Here is a 22607-nt window from a genome sequence, read left to right as displayed (position 1 = left end):
TTCAAAAATTGCCATAATTCATAAAACGCATTTTGTTTCGAGACTTGCCATGTGACAACTATATTTTACTTTTTCAAGAATTGCCATGATTTAGAAACAGTTTTGCTAGAACTCATCTAGATGAGATATAATTTGGCCTCATTCACCTTTTATAGCCATCGGATGTGATGCTATAAGATGCGTGTGTGCTGACGTGGGTTGTATCTGTTCTTGTTTTCAAAGTGAATGAGATTAAATTATATCTCATCTAGATGAGTTCTAGGTACTCCCATTTAGAAAACAGATTCATAAAATTGTCGTGTGACAATTACAGTTTTTGTAAAATTTGCCATGTGCTGTGAAACATAATGTTCTGAATTTGTTGTGTGACCAGCAGAAAGTTCTTTCAAACTTGCCATGTTATAGAGAAATTTTTTTGCTCATCTATGACATTGACCACTACAAAACATTTTAGGAAAATGGCCAAGTCAGATACAGAACGGTACGGTAGCGTACAGTACTACTATGCTTCAGATGCCTTCTCCCGTCAGACTCCATGTTGGCATGTTGGTAAGGTGAACGGTGAACCTGAACCTAATTGAACTGGACTGAAGCTAAACCGAGAGAAACGAGAATGTGCTCCCATGTTGACAATGCTACCACGCTTCGGATTGCAATCGACACTAAAAAAAATGATGTGAGAGCGATGAGGACAGCAGAAGAGAAAGTACCTTGTCTGTCGGCTAAGGTTATTCCATGGAGCTCCATATCCATTGCTGCTCGGACGGGCTGCTAAGAGACGGCGGGACGATGGTGCTGGAGAGGGACGAGGCAAGGACGAGTCGGATGAGGTCGGGGAACACCTCGGGCGCGTCGGTGAGGCGGAGCCGATCCGTCTCAGTGTGGAGGGCGAGCTCTGAGTAGGCGAACCGGGGCGGGTCATCCGGTCCGGGTCCTTCATCCACGCGTCGAGGTTGTCCCGGAGGCGGCGCTCAAACCCCAGCCCTTTGCCGGCCGGGGATCCAGCACGTCGAGGCCGTCGGTTACTGCCTCATCCTCTTTCTGCTTCGCCCGCTTTTGCTTCTGCGCGGCCGACGCGGCCTGGCTTGCTGGCAGGCGCGCGCGTCCTGTACCGTCAGGACAGTGTACGGTTTTCCGTCACGGCATCATCATCATACCAAACGGCAGAGTCACCGTATATGACTGTTCCGTGCTACGTACCCTCCCCCTGCCCTCAAAGATCGCATTCATACAGGGTGCGACGCGTCCTAGTTCTATTGGTAGGCTTAGCGGGAGCGGGCGAGCTCGTCCGCTACTTCGCTGCTCTCAGTCTCGGTCTCTGGTTAATCAGGTTGATATTGAGTATGCAAGAGCAGCTCGGAAGGCAAGACTGATACGATCATATATACTGTTGAAAGACAGAAAGAAAATTCATAGTGCTTGGTCTTTCTAAAGAAACCTACCTATACAGTATCAAAGAAATAGAGTTTAAATCATCACAACGCATGGATCTAAATATCATTATTTATTTGCTATTCCTGGATCACATGTATGTTTCTTTGTACGGATGGCAGTGTCTATATCCGTGAGTGTGTCCTCTGATTACAGAGATTGCTGAGTCACATACTCACACTGGCGGAGCCTCGTGGAGGCGAAACATGGCCACGATCCCCCCTTCTGAAAGTGCACACACTGCAAAACTCTGTTATTTGTTGCTAAACTCTGTTGATTTTCCGGCACTCTGACCACACCCCAAGACACAACACAAGGGACCAAGAACCGATTAGCTCATGTACTCGTGTGTAACCTGCTGCTAGTGCCTCCTCGAGTGTGTGTGCTTGGTATGGAAAAAATAGCCCATTATATTAATTTAATGTGCATATTTGTATATTAACTGAATCCATTGTCAAGTTTTCCTGGATTCGACCCTGGATTGCCCTGGCTATTTCTAAGCCGTGCTCTCATTTGGCACCCTCTTTAATTTGGTTCACGCTCCGCAACTGCATACTGACCATACATTTGTAGCTGTCTAGATAAATCAAAGAGGGGACGTGACACATCTCAGCTCACCTGTGCAAGTGCTCGCAAACAGTTGTTAGTGGAGCCAGCGGAACCCGGCGAGCCATGAACCTGGAGCTCATCGTCAGCCATCGCGACCGGAACAGATCCAAGAAATTCCTCAGATGTAGGCACACCTTCAAGGCTTAGAAGGAATATAAACCATCTGTGTGATGTGCGCAGGTGAGGCCTGACCTGGTTGCTGGAGCTGAGACGTGTAGGAACGACCAAAGAGGCGCAACATAGGGCCGATCCAAGGTGGCGCCGCCGTGCCGAGAAGACAATATGTATTTACGGAAGCAAAGGGAAATATCGGCGGGATAGTGTGAATCCTGGTTTGACCTGTGTATCAGAGAGGAGGATGACCGAAATAGCCTTGCCCAGTGGCCCTTTTAAAGCAAAGCCTAACAGTAGATTCAACTGAACCTAGCCCCTAGAAATGCCAAGGACAGGTCTCCGATCAGAGCATGTCAAAGTATTGGAAACACAGAGCACAGTATCATTTTGTAAATACCTTTTTACCCCTCGCAGTCGGTTTGCGTTTTCCAAATAAATCTTTGCGAACGCCGCAGACAGCCTGTTTCCCAGCTCGCTTGCTGTTCGACAGTTCAAAGCATGGTTCAATGCTTTGGCATGTGAAACAATTATATCATAACCTAGGCGAAGTTTATTCAGTATACCTTGACTTGTCTAACTTCGGAGGAGGCGTTTTCTGATGTTCGGTTGTGCTCTGCACATCCTAAGAAGGTAGTAACATCAGTAGAAAATCATCGACAACTGACGTTTAAAAGGAGCAACAAGATGCGAGTCAATGAGTTGTAGTTGGGTAAGTAACACATATGCGTGTTATTGAGCCATGTACAGGTCAGGTACCAATTGATCCATATACATAGGGACCTCAGAATCGATAGCGGTTGTTGCTGCATCAATACACAATAAGAAAGCACATAAGGCCAATATTTATCCTACCAAGCCATACGGGTCTTCTGACAGCAGGTAAAAAGATACCATCTTACACCGTCGCCAGTTAACATTTTTATGATAATGGGGCAAGCATTATGAAAGAAACAGAGCAGCGGACTTTAGCAAATAACAAAGCTGTGATGCAATATACAACAAAGGTTTCATAAAGAGGAGCAAGGATATTACCAATGGCAGTGGACAGGTATTGTTGGTATCATGACAGTCGCTGGATATGTCGATCACTTTATTGCCATCTTCAGTTCCTTGGGATATTCTTGACATCTTCTTTTTTAAGTCACTTGCATGACCTTCAAATAGCATTGCCCACAAGGAAGCTGCCAGCAGTTTGTGCTGACAAGCCTTTAACTCATGATAATTTGCATCATCAACATATATCATAGATCTATCTTTTAAAAAGGTTAGTGCAGTTGAGCTGGCTGATTCTATGGCCATTTCTTTTGTTCTAGCATACCCCCCATGAAACACCTCTGGCTCTGAAGCACGTGTACTCCTGTCTGCACTCAAATACAGACAAATGGATGCATACAACTCCCCATCTCCAGCATCAGTCACCTTGGTGCTTTCTACGGCAAGCCAAAGCCTCTTTAGAGCCAAATCCAAAATGTATCGTCGGCTTATGGTCACACATCCTGGAGAGAGCTATTTAAGAAGATATATTATGAAAATTGCTATCAGCCTTGTCTCAAATCTAGTGAAGGTTTACATAAAAAAAATCAACGGATAATCAGCAAGTGGGCTAACCTGAGGCAAGAACAGAACGTGGAGCTCGTCGTCTGATACATAGATGTCATCCATCGTCTTCTCGCTCGAGCCCTTTTCGTGTAGGCGCGGAGGATCCTGTAGCTGTTAACCATGGCCTACCTACTTTCGTGTAAGCATTAATATATTCAAACATGCATTATCAGTAAGTAAAATAAATAATTTCACATAATTAATCTGAATCACACACCCACACATGGATATTTAGGCCCTTTTAAACCATATAGAAAATGCAGAGAAGCAAGTTTGCTTTCTCTTCTACTACTGATGCACATGCCAATGCACTTTACAACGAGCATGCACTCGTCACCTCTAGTTTTCTCTGCTCATGTACGTCTGCTAGATTATCTGGTAACAAGATGGTCTAATGCATATCTTACATAAGAACAAATCATGTGCTTCGTGCATGTGAATTCATATAAAAATATGTGTATGCCAGTGTCTGTGTCCGCGTATGTGTGTGTTTGCTCAAAGAACTGCATGTTCTCGTAAGAATTTCTCATCAATTGCTCTACTATCTTGAAATACAGCTGCTAAATTAAACAGCAGACAATGCAGAGAATTTCAGAGTAAGACCAGACCAAACCTCATTTGATCTCAGTAAAAGGAATTATAAACCGGCCAGATCATATACCTATGTCATCATCTCCTTCTTTTTCACCCCTCGGGTAATATATCTTGAATACAGCTGCTCGCAACAGCATAATCTACTGCGGTAACCCAAAACAACTAAGAACCCAAAACAGTGAACTCCACACAAAAGGGAAAAAACACCAACCAAGCACAAACATTTGATCCCATAATATAGGCTGCAGACCCTTGCGATATATATGAACTTAAAATACATATCCCCTCTGCACAGATATGGACTCGCAGTATATACAGACCTAAGTGCACTCCATCTGCGTTGTACATGTTCTTGGAATACACAGATGACCTAGAAATATACATCGACTTGAAACACACACCAGTCTGCAGTATTTATGGACCCGAAATACACATACGTCCTTCCAGTAATTACGGAATCAACAACCTAGAAATAATACGGAGGAAGGCTAGGTGAGAAGGAAGGCCAGTGTTGATAGTCACGAGAAGACATATAAGGGTTATCACAGTATAACAAGGCACTCCTAATTAGTCAATTAGTTAATTAGGAGATCCACATGTATGCGTGCATGCTTTGGATATAGGCCTGATTAAAGTTGCCCCTGCCCCAGTTCACAAGGCAGATCTAGCTGATTTAACACCTCCAGCAAGCACACACGCACACACAAACAGTCACGGTATCCTCATCTTCACTAGTAGAAAAACACCTTTTAGTCCCGGTTCCTAAGGGCTTTTAGTCCCGGTTTATGAACCGGGACTAATGGGTCGTTACTAATACCTTCACCCATTAGTCCCGGTTCAAACACGAACCGGGACCAATGTGCCACCACGTGGCCCTGTGCACCGAGCCCAGTCAGGGGGCCTTTGGTCCTGGTTGGTGGTACCAACCGGGACCAAAAGGCATCCACGCGTCAGCATTCCAGTGGCTGGGATTTTTGTTTTTTTTTTAAAGAAGGGGGGTTGGGGGTTTTGGGGGGTTAATTTAGGTGTTTCATATATTGTGTTAGCTAGCTAATTAATAGAGAGAAGTGTCCTCTCTTATGTCCGTGCTTGGTCGATGCTACGTACTATATATACATAAGTGATCGAGAGAACCATTGAGTACAGAAGTTCGTCATGCATACCGAGAGAAGTGATCGATCGACCTCTCCTTCTCCGAGAGATTGGTCGAACAACAAGTTTTCGTATATCATGTATCCGACGCTACTGGCTACATACATGTACAATATGTATAAGATCTCTTAATTACAATCCCCTAGCAATTGAAATCAATTTGCACATGGTATTCTCCGGCTTTATTGATGACGTGGTCAAGAAAGAATCCCGTCAATTCCTCTTGAATTGCTTTCATGCGATCTGGTTCTAGGAGTTCTCCTCATCTGCCACGTCTAATTTGAAGAAGGGGGTTAACTAATACATATATATGAATGAAACTCAACAGAAATGATGGTGTAATAAAATGAAATTGTGAATATTATTGCTTACGCACTTTATATTGTCTTTTAGAGTAGCCCCGCTTGTTTTTCAAAGTCGCGTTGTGGATGAACTCGCACACGTAGTATCCACAGAAATCATTCCCTTCTTCCTGCCACAAGCACTTTACGAGAAATAGAGGTCAATCAAACTGATAATGAAGCATTATAAATGGCATTGATGAAAGTATAGCTATAGAATCAACGGGAGATGCGCGCAACTAGCTAGCCAGTAGTACTTACTTTCGGGTATGTATATCGCAGCTCCTTCGGCAGTCCCGGAGCTTCTGCGATGAACTGTTTCCAAACCCTGCAAGACAAAGAAAATAATTATTATTACTTGAGATATCAGGAAATGAACAAAAAGTTGCCGATATGGTGCGATAATGATCGATTGAACTTACTTGTTGAGCAATTTAGTCATGTCCGCATAGGTTTTGGGATCTTTCCGTCTCGAGTCTAAGACGGTTACTAGTCCCCGCTCAAGCTTAATCTCCAGAAGAACATAGTGATACCTGCGCACACATGCATAACTCATCAATTACATTACTATAACCTCGCTCGAGTAATAAGGAAAACCGAATATGCACACGACAGTAACACTCACTTGCCGTTGTAAGGAAAGAATATGGTATCTTTGTTTTGATTTTTGATCAACGATCGTAGCAAGTTGTCCTTGGCCTCTTTGACGTCCTTTTTAACCAGAAATTCATCTATGATATTTGTGTTAATGAACTCAATATCATAAATTTCTTGTTTTTTGCATTCGACGATCTTCAATCTGCATAATATATTGAGGATAATTAATTATAAATACATGAAATGAAAGAGCCGAGCTATATATAGAGACTTAATGACAGAAATAGTACTTACAGACATTAGCAAAAGACCATTAGTTTATCGAGGGCCTTTTGATTGAAGAACGCGAAGAACTCATCAAATGGAACAGTCAACAGATCATTTGCAAGGAGGTCGTGCTCCTCTTTAATATTCAGATACAAAGCATTCGTACCCCCAGACTCTCTGCAGGTTTTCATGTACCAATTATTCAGACCCGGCCTGGACCATAGCCCTCTTCTTCACCCAGTCCTTCCTGACCAACGACGTCGTTGAAAAATGACGCAATGACATCAGTTCCTTCTGCGATCATCTCCCCCAACATCGCTTCTGTTGCTTCGTCTCGGTAGTGCTCCATAGTTTCTGCAAATATTTACAACATGTCAATTATTATTCAAACATGGTACAGATGGATATATATTAGTGGCAAACGTAGAACTAGCTAGCTAATCACAATAAGGAATCATGTTAGTGGTCTCGATGCTGCTTCTCTAGGGTTTGGGATCGCCTCGACACAACGCTTCAAGGGTTTGGGGTGGCCTCGACGACAACGCTCTTTTAACTTGGTAAATTTTGGTGGCCTCAAGAGTTTTGGTCGAGCGAGAGGGCCGAGGGGGGTGCTACCGTTGTATAGGTTATCACGGTCGAGAGGAGGTATATATATCGACCGCCCCTCATGTCGAAGTTATCTCGAGGGGGCGGCGAGGGCGAAGGCGAGCAGCCTGACGGTGACAGACCCGATAAAATATAAGAAAATGAAAAAGAAATAAAAAGAGGAGAAGAAGAAAGGAATAGAGGAGAAGATCGAAGAAAAAAAAGAGGAGAAGAAGAAAGGAATAGAGGAGAAGAAGAAAAAATAGAAAAAAATTCTAATTTTTCTTCTTCTCATTTATTCCTTTCTTCTTCTCCTCTTTCTTTTCTTCTTTTTTGTTCTTCTTATTTATTTCTCCTCTATTCCTTTCTTTCTTCTTCTCCTCTTCTTTTTCTTCTTCTCCCTCGAGAAAGAAAAATAATTAAGGAAAAGGAAGAAAAGAGGAAGAAGGAAGAAGGAAGAAGAAGAAGAAAGGAATAGAGGACAAGAAGAAAAAATTGAAAAAAAGATTCTATTTTTTCTTCTTCTCCTCTATTCCTTTCTTCTTCTCCTCTTCTTTTTCTTCTTTTTTCTTCTTCTTATTTATTTCTCCTCTTCTTTTCCTCTCCTCTTCTTCTCCTTTCTTATCTTCTTATTTTCCTTTTTCCTCTCATTTTTTTTCTTCTTCTTCTTCCTTCTTCCTTCTCCCTCTTTTCTTCCTTTTCGTTATTTTACTTTTTCCTCTGCACTAACCTAATTAAAATGCACTAACCTAAAATCAATATCTACTAACAACCTAAATAAAAAATTAATACATATATGAAAAAACATATATAAACAAAAAATGCTATGAACATTATATTCATACATACATAGCCACATCCATTCATCATATAGCTACCACATACATATATACATTAATAATATATATGAAAAAAATGCAATGAACAAAAAAATACACATGTATGTATGAAAAAAAAGCACTAAACACAGAGCCTCGACGGCGCGGCGGCTCACAACGGGGGCGACCGGCGAGGGCGACGGCGGCGGCGGCGAGGGCGTCGGCGACGACCACGGCGGGCCGGGGCAGGGGCGTGGCCGGCGACGACAGCGACGGTGACGGCGTTGGCGGGGGAGGCCGGCGGGCGGCGTCGGGGCAGGGGCGAAGACGGGAGCGCGCGGACGGCGTCGGGGCGGCGGGCGGCGTCGGGGCAGCGGACGGCGTCGATCTGGGCAGCCTGGTGGCGTCGATGAGCTCGGCGTCGTCGGGCGGGCCGGGGGCAACTGGCGATGTGTTCGTCAAATTTTCCTAAGTGCTGTATATATATATCAAGAGCATTGGTCCCGGTTTGTGAGACCAACCGGGACTAATGCCCCCTTTAGTCCCGGTTGGTACCACCAACCGGGACCAAAGGCCTCTTTTTAGCAGCCCAAAGGGCGGGAAGCGGCGACCTTTGATCCCGGTTGGTGGCACCAACCGGGACTAATGCCCCACCCTTTAGTCCCGGTTGGTGCCACCAACCGGGACCAAAGGACCCTGTGCTGCCCGCGTCGGGACCAAAGTTTAGTCCCACCTCGCTAGTTGAGAGGGGCGCGCAGTGGTTTATAAGCCCCACTGCAGCACCCCTCTCGAGCTTCTCTCCACCGTAGACTTGCGGGCCTAATTGCTACTGCTTTGCCTGATGGGCCTTCTGGGCCTACTGCGGGCCTGAATCCTGGCCCATGGTAGGATTTCTAGTCGTATTCAGGCCGTGTGGGCCCAGTAGGAGGCATTTTTTTTGTTTTCTTTCTTGCTTTATTTATTTTATTTTGTTTGTACTTACAACAAAATACTTATTGTTGCTATTTTTAATTATTTTCCAGTTTTTCTGTTTTGTTTTCTGCATTATTTATTTTCTTTTATTTTTTGCTTTATTTTTTAATTCTTTTTGCTTTTAGTTTTAGAAAAATAATAAACTTTCTGTTAGTGCCATTAGTTTTCAAATTTGAAAAATCTTTTTTGTTTTTTTTTCTTTCTTGCTTTATTTATTTTATTTTGTTTGTACTTACAACAAAATACTTATTGTTGCTATTTTTAATTGTTTTTTTGTTTTGTTTTCTGCATTATTTATTTTCTTTTGTTTTTTGCTTTATTTTTTAATTCTTTTTGCTTTTAGTTTTAGAAAAATTATAAACTTTCTGTTAGTGCCATAATTTTCAAATTTGAAAACACTTTTTTTCTTTTTTTTTCTTTCTTGCTTTATTTATTTTATTTTGTTTGTACTTACAATAAGATACTTATTGTTGCTATTTTTAATTGTTTTTTGTTTTGTTTTCTGCATTATTTATTTTCTTTTGTTTTTTGCTTTATTTTTTAATTCTTTTTGCTTTTAGTTTTAAAAAAATTATAAACTTTCTGGTAGTGTCATTAGTTTTCAAATTTGAAAACGCTTTTTTTGTTTTTTTTGTTTTCTTTCTTGCTTTATTTATTTTATTTTGTTTCTACTTACAACAAAATACTTATTGTTGCTATTTTTAATTATTACGAGGGCCGAACCATAAGACATTAAAGCATTTCAAATGAACTATGAAAAAGTTGAAAGTAGGCATGGTATCATAAATTCACCCACATAGCAAGTGCATGTACAAAACGGACAATGGTATCATACTCGTGTGTTACAAAGTTGGCATGGTATCATCATAATAGTTGCGGGAGAAAGTCTTCACTTTTTCTTCGCTTGTGTCATTTGATTATTGCGCCGTAACCATGGATAATATTCATCGCTTATCAGGATGCTGGGGTCATCCTTGACTTTGAAGGGAGGAATTTCATGGAACTTTTCATAATCTTCAGACATGTCTGTCTTGCCCTCCACTCCCACGATGTCCCTTTTTCCTGAAAGAACTATGTGGCGCTTTGGCTCATCGTATGATGTATTCGCTTCCTTATCTTTTCTTTTTCTCGGTTTGGTAGACATGTCCTTCACATAGATAACCTGTGCCACATCATTGGCTAGGACGAACGGTTCGTCAGTGTACCCAAGATTTTTCAGATCCACTGTTGTCATTCCGTACTGTGGGTCTACCTGTACCCCGCCTCCTAATAGATTGACCCATTTGCACTTAAACAAAGGGACCTTAAAATCATATCCGTAGTTAAGTTCCCATATGTCCACTATGTAACCATAATATGTGTCCTTTCCCCTCTCGGTTGTTGCATCAAAGCGGACACCGCTGTTTTGGTTGGTGCTCTTTTGATCTTGGTCAATCGTGTAAAATGTATTCCCATTTATCTCGTATCCTTTTCAAATCATAACAGTTGAAGATGGTCCCCTGGACAACAAGTACAGCTCATCACAAACAGTGCTGTCACCTCTGAGACGTGCTTCCAACCAACTGCTGAAAGGCCTGATGTGTTCACATGTAATCCAGTCATCGCGCTGCTCCGGGTGTTTGGAGGCGCAGACTGTTCTTGTGTTCATCGACATACGGGGTCACCAAGATAGAGTTCTGTAGAACTGTGTAGCATGCTTGAGACCAAGAATATCCGTCCCTGCATATTATTGAGTCCCTTCCAAGCGTGCTTTTTCCAGTCAGTCTCCCCTCATACCGCGATTGAGGGAGACCTATCTTCTTAAGGCCAGGAATGAAGTCAACACAAAACATCATGAATAGATAATTCAGTGACCAAATTAATAGAAGTTCATCATCACATTAAAACCAAAGTACATACATAGTTCTCATCTAACAACATAAAGCTCTGCAGAGCATCTAAATTAATTAAACCATACATTGAAACTATGTAAAACATTTCAATGCGAAAACAAATGCGATCATAATCGCAACCAATGTAACAACTGATCAAACGGCATAATGATACCAAGCTTCGGTATGAATGGCATATTTTCTAATCTTTCTAATCTTCAAGCGCATTGCATCCTTGATCTTGTGATCATCCACGACATCCGCAACATGCAACTCCAATATCATCTTCTCCTCCTCAATTTTTCTAATTTTTTCCTTCAAGAAATTGTTTTCTTCTTCAACTAAATTTAACCTCTCGACAATAGGGTCGGTTGGAATTTCTGGTTCAACAACCTCCTAGATAAATAAAATCTATGTCACGTTGGTCGGCATAATTGTCATAAACAATAGATGAACCAATAGTTATGAATAGTTATGAAAAGATAATATATACCAAATCCGAATCATAAACAGGACGAGGGCCGACGGGGGCGGATACCAAAACCATCGCACTATATAAGATGCAATAATAAAAGTAAGAAAATTATACAAGTATCTATATAAACATACAAGTAAGATTTTTTTCCTTTCAGAAAGAAGATAATAACAAGAGGCTCACCACGGTGGTGCCGGCGACGAGATCGGCACGGGCGATCGATGGCGGTGAAGACGGGGACGGGACGTGACGGACCGCTAAACCTAGACAAATATTAAGGAAAATGGAGCTTGGAGGTCGCGCTTGGAGAGGAGAAAGCTTAAGTAGTGTGGCTCGGGCATTCCATCGAACACCTCGTGTGCATAGGAGGTGAGCTAGAGCACCACAAAGCTCTCTCCTCGCCGGCCACGAAAAACAGAGCAGTAGAGTGCTCTGCTCGAGGGCGAGGGGTATATATAGGCAATTAATTGGTCCCGGTTCGTGGCTTGAACCGGAACTAAAGGGAAGCCTTTGGTCCCGGTTCAGGCCACCAACCGGGACCAATGGTGGTGGGCCAGGACCAAGGCACATTGGTCCCGGTTCGTCCCGCCAACCGGGACCAAAAGGTCCAGACGAACCGGGACCAATGGCCCACGTGGCCCGGCCGGGGGCCCACGAACCGGGTCCAATGCTCCCATTGGTCCCGGTTCTGGATTGAGCCGGGACTAATGGGCTAACCCAGCCTGGACCATTGCCCCCTTTTCTACTAGTGCTTGATGAAAGCGAAAATGTATCATATAGCACGCACGCACACGAACAGTCACATTATCCTCATGTACTGTAAATTCATACCTTGACCTGCAAAGGGTATGGTCCAGTTTCAATTGACAGTCTTGATGATTCATGTTGGCCTTTAGATAAGTTTTTGAACAACAATTTCGCCACCTGCACAAAAATCAGAGGAAAGCTAGTAAATACTTCCAACATGTTCACCTCAGTATAGTGGTCCTACTTATCCAACGACCCATATATCTCAAATAGAACTGCTTAATATCTCAAACAACAGTGAACGTCCAACATGTTCTCCAAAGTTACATAATATAACAGGTTCAAAGGCTGTCAAGATCAAAAAATAGTGAGGGGATTTTGTAGTCACATGGCAAAGGTAATAAAATTTCTTCTAATTTAAATCTCAGACATCTCAATGAAATAAATAATTTGGTACATAGGTGAAACTGAACTCTAATCTTTTATTGTTTAGTTGTCTTTTTGTGACTATCAACACTTTCAGTTCTAGCGTATGAGATGTTTCTCTGCGTCCTCCTCCTCCCCAAGAAGTTAGGTATTAATTTTGAGAATTGACATTTGAGTGGTTTGGCGACATGGCATAGTACCGGGAGGTTTCTGTGAGGAGCGAGGTGAGACGGCCACTGCCGCTGAAGGAGTGGGGATGATGCCAGAATTTGACAAAATACCAAATTTGCAATTCACATGTATCGGTTATCATCAGACTGTGAGACAGAGGACACCGCATAACCGAGCCACGACAAATATGTAGAAGGGGAACCATAAGTGAAAAACGATGAAAGGAAAAAACGTAATGGTAAAAGAAATATAGTATCTTCATATATGAAAAATTATGAAAGGAAAAATGTAATGGTATTTTACAGGGATGTGTTGTACCTTGCACCTTGAGATAAAATTGTTTCTGTCAGCAGCATGACTGCATCTTGCAAGAACATGTCGTCTCTTTTCTCTGTTTTGTCTTCTATGTTTTGTGAACACATAAACAGAACGAATATTAGACAAAATATGAATTGTCTGGTTGCCTAAGAAAGTGCATCAGATTAAACTATATAGATAGTATAATAAATGTTCGCTTAATGCATTCATCAACGACTAGGGAGACCAAATCATAATAACCTAGGAAGACCACACCAAACAACAGAGGCCAATGAACATGCCATTCTTCCTATTCTCTTTCATAAGCATCAATCCAACACAAAACAAACCGAACCCTTCGTTTTTTCACATGTCACTCGACAAAGAACATCATTTTCCAGCAAGCAAACATGAAGGTGCCAAGTAAAAACACAAGACTAAAAAGACACGAGCCAAGTGGACCAATCCAAAAGGCACATGTCCTGACCTCTTCCTGAAAGCTCACTACAATCCTAGAGAAAGATCCCAACCCTAGCAAGATACAGACAACTAAGAAATTGGAGAACACACTGTATGAACCCAAACTGAACTGCGAGTGTATGATCCAAATTTGGAGTTAATATGAAGTTTTAACACTTCCATGCAGCTATAAATATAAAATGGTCAAGAATGATAATAAGCATGGAGGACTAAAATGTACTATCACTTCCATGTAGCTGAGAACCTAAAATTGGCAAGAATACAACATACTCAGATTTAACAATTTCCCAAAATAATATAGATTTTAGTGTACATGCATTGAGCAGAATATGGCCAACAAGCCAAGCAAGGCAACAAACATGTACTCTGTAAATAATTAGCTAGATCCAAGGCCTTCCTTGGCAGCAAGGTAAAAACAAAACAAGAAAGACAAAGAAAAATCTCTTCTTTGGAACCTAGCTAAATCAGAGAATTGGCTAGATAAGATAGATGTGCAGGGGTAGGAAGAGGGGGTGGAGCTCACCAGGTTCAGGGGGGTGGGGGTAGGAGGAGGGAGGAGGAGGAACCATGAGGGCTCGTGCCGCGTCCACCTGCAGCAATTGCTACTCATCCAGATAGGAACCGACCTTGTCCACCAGAGGAGCAGGGACGCGTCCGTGCACCTGCGTGACCAAAAGCAGCAACAGCGTGAGGGGAGGGGAGGGGATTAGGGTTGGAGCAGGGGGGAGGGCGGCATCCCGAGCAGGCCATTGCGTGGTCGCGGAGCAGGCAGAGCACAAGCACTCGGAGGCCAAGGTCGGACGACATCGCCAGCGAATCTGCGAGCACCTTGGCCGCCACCTGACCTGCTCACTCTCCCTCTTCCCTTCCCTTCCCTTCCCTTCTAATGACGAGAGGTCAAGGCTGCGGGCGGCGTGGTGCGAGCGAGACGAGGAGAGAGGTCCACGGCGGCGCGGTCTGAGGGGCGTCGGCGGCGGCGAGGTCTGCGGGGCGTTGGTGGCGGCGCAGTGGGCGGGGCGGCGAGGTCTGGTGGAGGGAGAGGTCGGGGAGAGGGCTGGGGCGAGCGGGGCTGGGATGCGGGAGGACGGGGGTTGAGGGCGCGGGTGCGGGGGAGAGGCAGCTAGGTCATCTACATGGGAGCGGACGCAATTTATACGCGTAAGCGTGAAATGACGAAAATGCCCTCGGCAGGGCAAGCTATTTACGTGCGGTGGCAGGTCGAGGTGAAACTGTTCATTTCTACAGGAGCTCCTCCTTGATCCGACGAGCGAGGTCGTTCCAGGGGTCGATCCGACGGCCCAGAACCGATCAAGCCACTCGATCCAACGGCCAGGGATCCCGAGCGGTGAGGAGCCGGGAGGATGACCGTCATCCTTATTTCTCAATTTTCAGCATGCAGCTATTACAGTGCAGTGGTGTAGCCAGGATTTCGGGTAAAGGTGGTCCAATTGATATAAAAAATGTTCACCATTAATACAACATACCAACATACTAGTAGAGGGAGCTATTTAGCTGATCCCCGATAAAAATAACTATTTAGCTGAGGGGGGCCAATGCCCCCTCCCTCCAAGTTTGAACCAATAAACCCTAAATGCCCAAATCAAAAACATTAAAAAATGAACACAAAAAATTCATACCGCGCAGCCACATATTATCTCTTGCATGCATTTTGTCCGGTTTACGTTGAGTCTGCTCTTCCCATATCTGATTCCGGACCCCCTCTCCCACGAATATAAATTGTAGAAATCATAAGCCTCCCCGAGTGTATCAAAACTTGTCCCTATCTTCGGCACGATGACAATGTCTCCAGGTTCTTCAGTGAATCGCCGGACAGGTTTCTCCAATGCTGAAATCCGATCAAAACACGGGGCTCTGTGTAGTGCGGCAGCCCCAATTCAGACCCTGCATTGTCGAGAACGTATGCCAGAAATTTTCAGTTCACTATTACAGTTGAGTACACCCTGAAACTATATTCACTAGTAATTTTGTAAATACATATTGTGCAGACATAGTCATCTTTACCCAAGTGGACATATACACTTTGTTGTTTTAACACTAGTATCATAACAGTATGTCTCGCAGTTAATTCGTACCAACAACATATTCAGATTTTTTACGGCAGTATATACGGTTTACTGTCAATTATATCCTGCGTGGTCAGCACAGTGCTTAATGATAGACAAACCTAGTTCCCACCACTAATCTTCATACCTTTGCGTCCATTGAGGTTTCTGATTGCTCGATAGAGTGCTCTGAAGCCGAGGTTTGTCTGCACTGCCTGCCCCTGGATCAGCGCCCCCAGCACAAATCTGGCCATCAGCACTCTGACAACGTCCTGGCCGGCAGCTCTACTACCGGCGGCATCCTAACGGGGTGGTGAAGAGGCTCCACGGTCAGGCTGTTCTCGTTCACCTCTTCTAGCAAAGTCCTGCTGCATCCAAAGATAGGACGCAGTCGCGGTGCTCGTCCCAGCAGTCGTCGTGAGTGCACTAGTAGCCGGAAACGGGGAATGGTAGGCCGTTCCTCGATCCCGATTCATCGACCCGGAATCGGATTCGGGAACAAGGTCGGATTCGGTACGATTCGATGAAGATTCGGCGTCCCCGCAGCTGCTCCTCGATTCAGGTTCCAGGATCCAACAGCCAAAACGCAAGGCATAATTTACTCACGCCTTCGTTTCTTTTCTCAAGGACTCCTCGTTCTTCCTCCAGTCCATTAATTGTAAGGGATTCATTAACAGCAAGGAATGTTGACCGTCAGGGAGTCGTCGTTCTTCAGGAACTGCGTTTCTCGACCCATGGTACCGTACCGGGTTCACCGTACTCAAACGGATTGGATCGCGTCCCCGTTATAAAAAATTCGCTCGAGAGATGTATACCCTCGTTGTACCCTATTTTTTTCAGCCACCGACTATCGTCCCTCGTTCCCGTTCCTCGTTCCCACCGTACCGGAAACATGGCAACTATCCACTGACAACCATAGCGTCCAATACGGATGTTATGTTGGAGATCTTGATCTTCAGCCTGAGCTTGTACCTCAGCGAGGGGACGCAGATGGCCAAGATCAGGAAACACAGCTTGTGCTCAGCTTCGCCTTGCCAGACGCCGGCCGCTGGATACAGCACGCTCGCCGCAAGAGTCCCGAGCAGGAGCAGATGTGCTCGATATTTCCTCAGAGCCTGGTGGGCGTCTCCATCGCCTCGCCCGGGCAGCATGCCGGACCAGAACCTGCCCAGCAGGCTCGGTTCGGCCGTGTAGGTGACGCTGGCAGTGAGAGTGCACAAGGGCAGCGCGTGGTTGCGCCGCCGGTCGACGACGCCGGGTGGAACGGCCGGCATCGGTGGTACTGGTAGTGGTAGCCGACCGCGGCCAATGCCAACGGCCGTCGCCATCGCTTGGGAGTTGCGCTGCTAGTGTGTGTGTGTGTAGGCTGCAGGGGAGGTTGTGGTTTGTGCGTGCCACCTCCGGTGATTTATGCACAATCGCAGCGCCAATTTGGTGCAAGGTAGGCGAGTCCTTTTGGGCTAAGAATGCTCTGCTGGCTTTTTCTTCTTCTATATGGTGTCTACTGTTGTGGGCTTTCGGCGCCGAATTTTGCGAGCAGGTTTCCTGGAAGATACCTCGCGGTGAGTCTCTTGCCCTGACTCATTTCTTTCTGCTCGGTGTTGACACCTTCTATTCCCGGCGGCAACAATGTGTTTCATCGAGAGAGAGAGAGAGAGAAAATTTCGGTGGGTTCGGAAAAGTGTTGCATTCACTAATTTGTACGGTTTTTACGTAATTCTTTCATCCTGGCCCGTCTTTTTCTACGGGTGAGACTTCCATGACAACAATTTCTCATACAGTTTGTCTAATTTACATCTAAATATTTTTTAAGGATGTCACATCTAAGCTTCCACAAAAATATAATGCAGCAACAAGAAACAAAAGAAAACTAGAAAAAAAAAATAGACCACAAACAAAGTGGACATCAGTTTAGATGTGACAGATGTGTCCTAGACAGACCCTTTCTCATATATACAAACTAGATTTACATATACTTTGCCATATTCCACCGTCAACGAGTAGGGGACTAGGGATGTGTCCTTGTGTAATGGGCACCTCAGGATGCATCCTTCTGCTGATCTATGAAAGCCTCACTACAAAGTTGTTTGTTACTCCCTCCGTAGTGAACTAAACGATCTTATATTTCTTCACAAAGGAAGTACTTCACATTCTACTCTTCAAGACATATCACAAAACTCGAATTTATTTATCCCTAGACCCTAGCTCGAAGCCCTGGACACAAACATGTGCGCTTGAGGCTAACCATGAAAATATACCAAAATATTCCACAAATTTTTCTTTCTGAAGAATCCAGATGTTCCTGTACTTATAGACATACAAGGACAAGTATCTCCTATTCTTCCTATAAAACCGAAGAAAACCCACAGAACTAATGCACAACATTCCATTTATTCGCTGGCAAGACAAACAAGGGTTAACTGATACACCACACTGGCACACACAGATCCAATTTACCGTGCAACGAGGTGGGACAATCTACAGAGAGAGGTCGGCCAGATCAAATGACCTTGACACCGCCTTGTACCAGGAGTCTCCTCTCTTCTTCCTGTGTGCGTCATCTAACTTGGGGCGGAACACCGTCGTGTTCTCCTTGTGCAGGCCTGCGAATATTTCCTCCTTCGTCCAGACTCCGGCAGCTAACCCTGCTGCGTATGCGGCCCCGAGGGCTGTTGTCTCGATGTCGGCTGGTCTGACGACAGGGCTGCCCAACAAATCAGCCTGCAGGTGGTTACATACAATTGTTAGAGATCTGATGAAAACTCGAAGAGATTTTACACTTGCAAGAACTATTTAACAGGCACAGGTTGTGTGATGAAGTCTTAAACTGGAAGGCACAGGTTTTACACTGCCAAGTTTTACACTTGAATCGTTACTACAAACACCAGCTCAGCAATGGAACGAGGTTGTATATTGTACAAATAAGTGAAACTATTTAGTGTACCCTAATATAAGACGTTTTTGCAGTTCAATGTACAGAGGGAGTAGGTAAACTTGGGTTTCCTGCATTTTAGATTTAATTGGCAGTTCCTCGAGAAAAATAATAATTGGGAGTTTCTTTCAGAAAGATTAGTGTGTATTAACTGCTCCCCCCCCCCCCCCCCCCCCCTAGAATATGTAATTACATGTTTAAACATAGTGCTATGTGATGAACTACAAACGTATATGTACTCTGCAACAGTATTTCTTCAGAAGAAAAGGAACTGCAAAGTAGACTCAATTTTTTTTACCTGAATCTGCATGAGAAGGTTGTTAATGGTAGCACCACCATCGACACGCAGCAAGAACTCCCCTTCTGCACTCTTCACTTCTCCTGCCTCTCCGGCATCCTTATGCATAGAGCTGAGGACATCATTCACCTGAAAGCACATACTCTCGAGCACTGCTCGGGCAATGTGCCCCTTGTTTGTGAACCTTGTGATTCCTATGCAGATCCCCCTCGCGTCATCCCTCCACCATGGCGCGAACAATCCATTGAATGCTGGCACAAAGTATATGCCACCTGAATCCTGCACACTTTCAGCCAACCCTTCAATTTCTGCTGCTGAGGAAATGATTCCAAGGCTGTCCCTCAACCACTGAACTGCTGCACCAGCAATCGCAATTGAGCCTTCCAGAGCATAATTAGTGGGTGCATCTGGGCCAAGCTTGTAGGCAATGGTGCTAAGAAGACCGTGGGTGGACTGGGTAACCTCCTCCCCTGTGTTGAGAAGGATGAAGGCACCAGTTCCGTAGGTGCTTTTTGCTTCACCTTTCTGGCATAGCTGCCCAAGCATTGCAGCATGCTGATCTCCTAGACAGCCTGAGATGGAAACACCAGCCAAAGGGAATCCACTGGCAACCACACCAATTTTCTCCGAGTTACTGATAATCTTTGGCAAGATGCCGGCAGGAATGCCTAATGCCTCAAGTGTAGGCTTGTCCCAGTCAAGTGCCTTCAGATTCATAAGCATCGTGCGTGCTGCGTTCGAGCAGTCTGTGACATGCTGCCCAACTAACTCCTTTCCATCACGGTCTTTCCCACCAATGCCTCCAGTGAGGTTCCAGATCAACCAGGTGTCGATTGTGCCAAATAATGCATCACCAGCGCGGACTGCGTCCTTGACAGCGTCAACATTCTCCATCAACCATAATAACTTCAGAGCGCTGAAGTAGGTACTGATTGGTAAACCACATGTCTCCACAAAGTGGGTTCTGCCACCCGATAGCTCACTTTCCAGTCTCCTAAAGAGGGGAAACATTAAACACAATCAGAACACTACGCAACACAGAAATGTTAACAGAAAGTGGTAGATGGATAAAAGGAGACCTGCAAATAGAGCTTGTGCGGACATCCATCCACACAATGGCATTGTAGAGCGGAAGGCCTGTGGATTTGCTCCACACAACGGTGGTCTCCCTCTGATTTGTGATTCCAATGGCCTTCAAACCAGCATCCACATTAAGTCCATTGGCTGCAGCTTTTTCGAGTGTCTTTGCCATGCAGACCTTCACGCTCTCGATGATCTCCATAGGATCATGCTCGACCCATCTTTTAGTTCACATCAATACAAAGATGAAAAAAGTTAGAAGTCATCTCCTAGCTGCAAAGTTAAAGGGTGGCAAACAACAGTATAACAAACTCAAGAAGAAAACTGCCAGTGCTTTACACAGGAAGATGGCACTACAGACTGAGCATAATCAAATGGTATAGAGCACCCCAGCATAAAGCAAAGTGTGGTATGGAACGTTTCCCTTTTTCAGATATCGACTAGTAAACAGAAACAGGGGTTAAACAAATCGAATCTTTTATGTTGCTTGAGAAGCCAGTTTACAGGTAAGAAACACTTAGTCAAGTGGGGAGTAAGAAGATTTCAGTTCTAAAAGTGCATCAAGATAATTAGTAGCAGAAAAGTACATTAGATTTGAAGCAAGGCCAGTCACTGATCAGACCCTTTCCAGTGAACATGTAGAAGGGAAATGAAATATCAAAACAGAGTCAGGCTAGTCATATGCCACAACTGTTAAGAACATCAAACTGCTCTGTCACAAAAAAACCTCAATCCTTAACAACTTCTTTTTGTGATTGTAAAGTGTGGAAATGTTTATCCAGTAGCCTCCCAGTCCATCTGGGCCATACATAGGTTTAAGTACTCCAGACAACAACCCATTTTAGAAGACAGCGTCACAGCAACTCTTTATGTAAGAAAAGAGGTGCCAGTGCGCAGTCTCAGTCGCATCTAAATAATTTAAGAGATAGCCTTTAAAGCAAGCAAGACTGGGACTTCCATGACTCCATTAACTCAGGAAAGTCCACTATCATGCCTATCTTCTAGGAAACGAGCAATATTTATCTATCATATCCCAAAACTATTCATAACACTATACACTGTAGAGTTCAAAAGTTCAGTAGAGTAGCTTGCTGTGCTTAAAAAGGAGTGAACCATTCAGGTTAATATGTAGCACTAGAAAATCTAGAGGCCATCGCAAATCAATCAAGTGAAGCACATGATCCTAATTTAGGCATCACATATAGTCCTAGCTAGCAATCGAATCATATTAAAGCACACAGTGGCTACAGGGCAAACCTGAAACACTGACATGACATAACAGTTAGTAGGACTGAACTTTCGTACTCGACATAAACAGGAACATATAACAGACACAAAGGTACAGCTTCATACATAAATCGGTTGATCCTAATTGTGACATCAGACAGCACCTAAATTGACAACTGAGTCATCAAAAGCACACAGTAGCAGCTTGCCAAACTACCTGAACCACTGACAGGACATGACAGTTAGGACTGTACTTCTGCACTCGACGAATCCGGAGCGTATAGCAACCGAAAAGGCGGCACAGCTTAACTAGAAATTCGCTAATTCCGTCCGGGTCTACCAACCAGCCGAAAAGAACGATCAGGCCCCAAAAAATTCCACAGGTACACACAGAGTGACACAGATCAGACGACCAAATTGGCAGGGGTGCGCTTACCCAGCCTCCGGGTAGTGCTGCTTGAACTCGAGCTGGTGGGAGGCGACGGGGCTGGCCCGGCGGTCGTAGATGATGAACCTGGTGCTGGTGGTGCCCTGGTCGATCGACGCCACGTACACCTCCTCCCCCTTCCCCGCCATACTCCCAGTTCCCACACGCCCCAAAGGCCAAAAAGCTCGCCGGGAAACAAGCGCCGAACCCTCCGCCGGCGGGCGGACAGAGGGGAGCGGCTGGGGCAGCGGAGTGAGCCGGTGGAACAACCGAGGAAGGGGACGGCGTCAGACTGGGAAGAGCTGGACTGCGGGGGGAAGAGAGGTTATAGGCGAGGAAGGTGGGTGGGTGGATCCGATTGGGAGGGGAGGTGGATGGGCTGGGCGGGGAAGTCAATGACTATCGCCTTGTCTGACTCTGTGATTTTTTTTTATTTTTTTTTTAGGGAATCTGACTCTGTGATCTGGGACTAGTAGTTCGAAACTGCTTCACACACGATAAACTTTTGGACGATCTGTGCACGATTAAAGAATCCACCGGCCGTTGCTCTGCCGTGAACAAGATTGCACGGCTGGATTCAATCGTCGGCTGCAAATCGTCCAAATAATGTCGTCTGGATAGCACTGCTCCTAGTAGTTCGCCTCCTCTATCTCCTCGCGCTCGCTTGCTCTGGCACGGCACGGCACGGCGCGGACGGGGTTTCTGCGACGAAAATCCCGTGCTTTTCTCCCCCACGAAACCTGGGGATGCCGAGAAGTTGGGGCTGAGGATAACGGACGGATCTGCTGTGGCCATGTGGAGTAAGAAATTCGCCTCCCCGGCGTCTGAGGCGAGTAAACTAGTTGGCGTCTCGCAGAGCATGACAGCGAGTGAGACAGGGGATCAGCTCTCTCTCCTGCCATGCTGATGTTCAGCAGCATGTGCACTAGCAAGCAACAAACGACATGACAAAATCCTGACATGCAGCCAGTTGGTGGCCCTCTCCTGATTTACTTACGGCCTAGAGACAGAATTCGGGGTAATACTACCGTTTA

General features: G+C 44.8%; 1 protein-coding gene across 1 annotated transcript; it reads right to left on the bottom strand.

The window, feature by feature from the left end:
* Positions 1-17862: 17862 nt before the first annotated feature.
* Positions 17863-21943, bottom strand: LOC123047130 (glycerol kinase). The gene is made up of 4 exons (XM_044470621.1): positions 21583-21943; positions 19919-20140; positions 18840-19833; positions 17863-18330 (listed from the first exon to the last, which is right to left on the bottom strand). Exons 1-4 carry the CDS (start codon positions 21720-21722, stop codon positions 18088-18090), a joined length of 1599 nt encoding a protein of 532 aa, XP_044326556.1. The 5' UTR covers positions 21723-21943; the 3' UTR covers positions 17863-18087.
* Between the last annotated feature and the right edge of the window lie 664 nt (positions 21944-22607).

This window comes from Triticum aestivum, chromosome 2B, assembly GCF_018294505.1.
Source record: "Triticum aestivum cultivar Chinese Spring chromosome 2B, IWGSC CS RefSeq v2.1, whole genome shotgun sequence".
NCBI lineage: Eukaryota > Viridiplantae > Streptophyta > Magnoliopsida > Poales > Poaceae > Triticum > Triticum aestivum.
Note: the sequence above shows the minus strand (reverse complement) of the source record. Positions and strands in the feature narration are given on the sequence as shown.

Bases quoted from the DNA above. Each gene is read 5' to 3' on its own strand.
- LOC123047130 (XM_044470621.1), bottom strand. From the start codon at position 21,722: ATGGCGGGGAAGGGGGAGGAGGTGTACGTGGCGTCGATCGACCAGGGC. The intron at 20,141-21,582 runs GTAAGCGCACCC...GTGAACTAAAAG, and splicing joins CAGCACTACCCGGAGGCTGG to ATGGGTCGAGCATGATCCTA. The intron at 19,834-19,918 runs GTCTCCTTTTAT...TCCCCTCTTTAG, and splicing joins CGCACAAGCTCTATTTGCAG to GAGACTGGAAAGTGAGCTAT.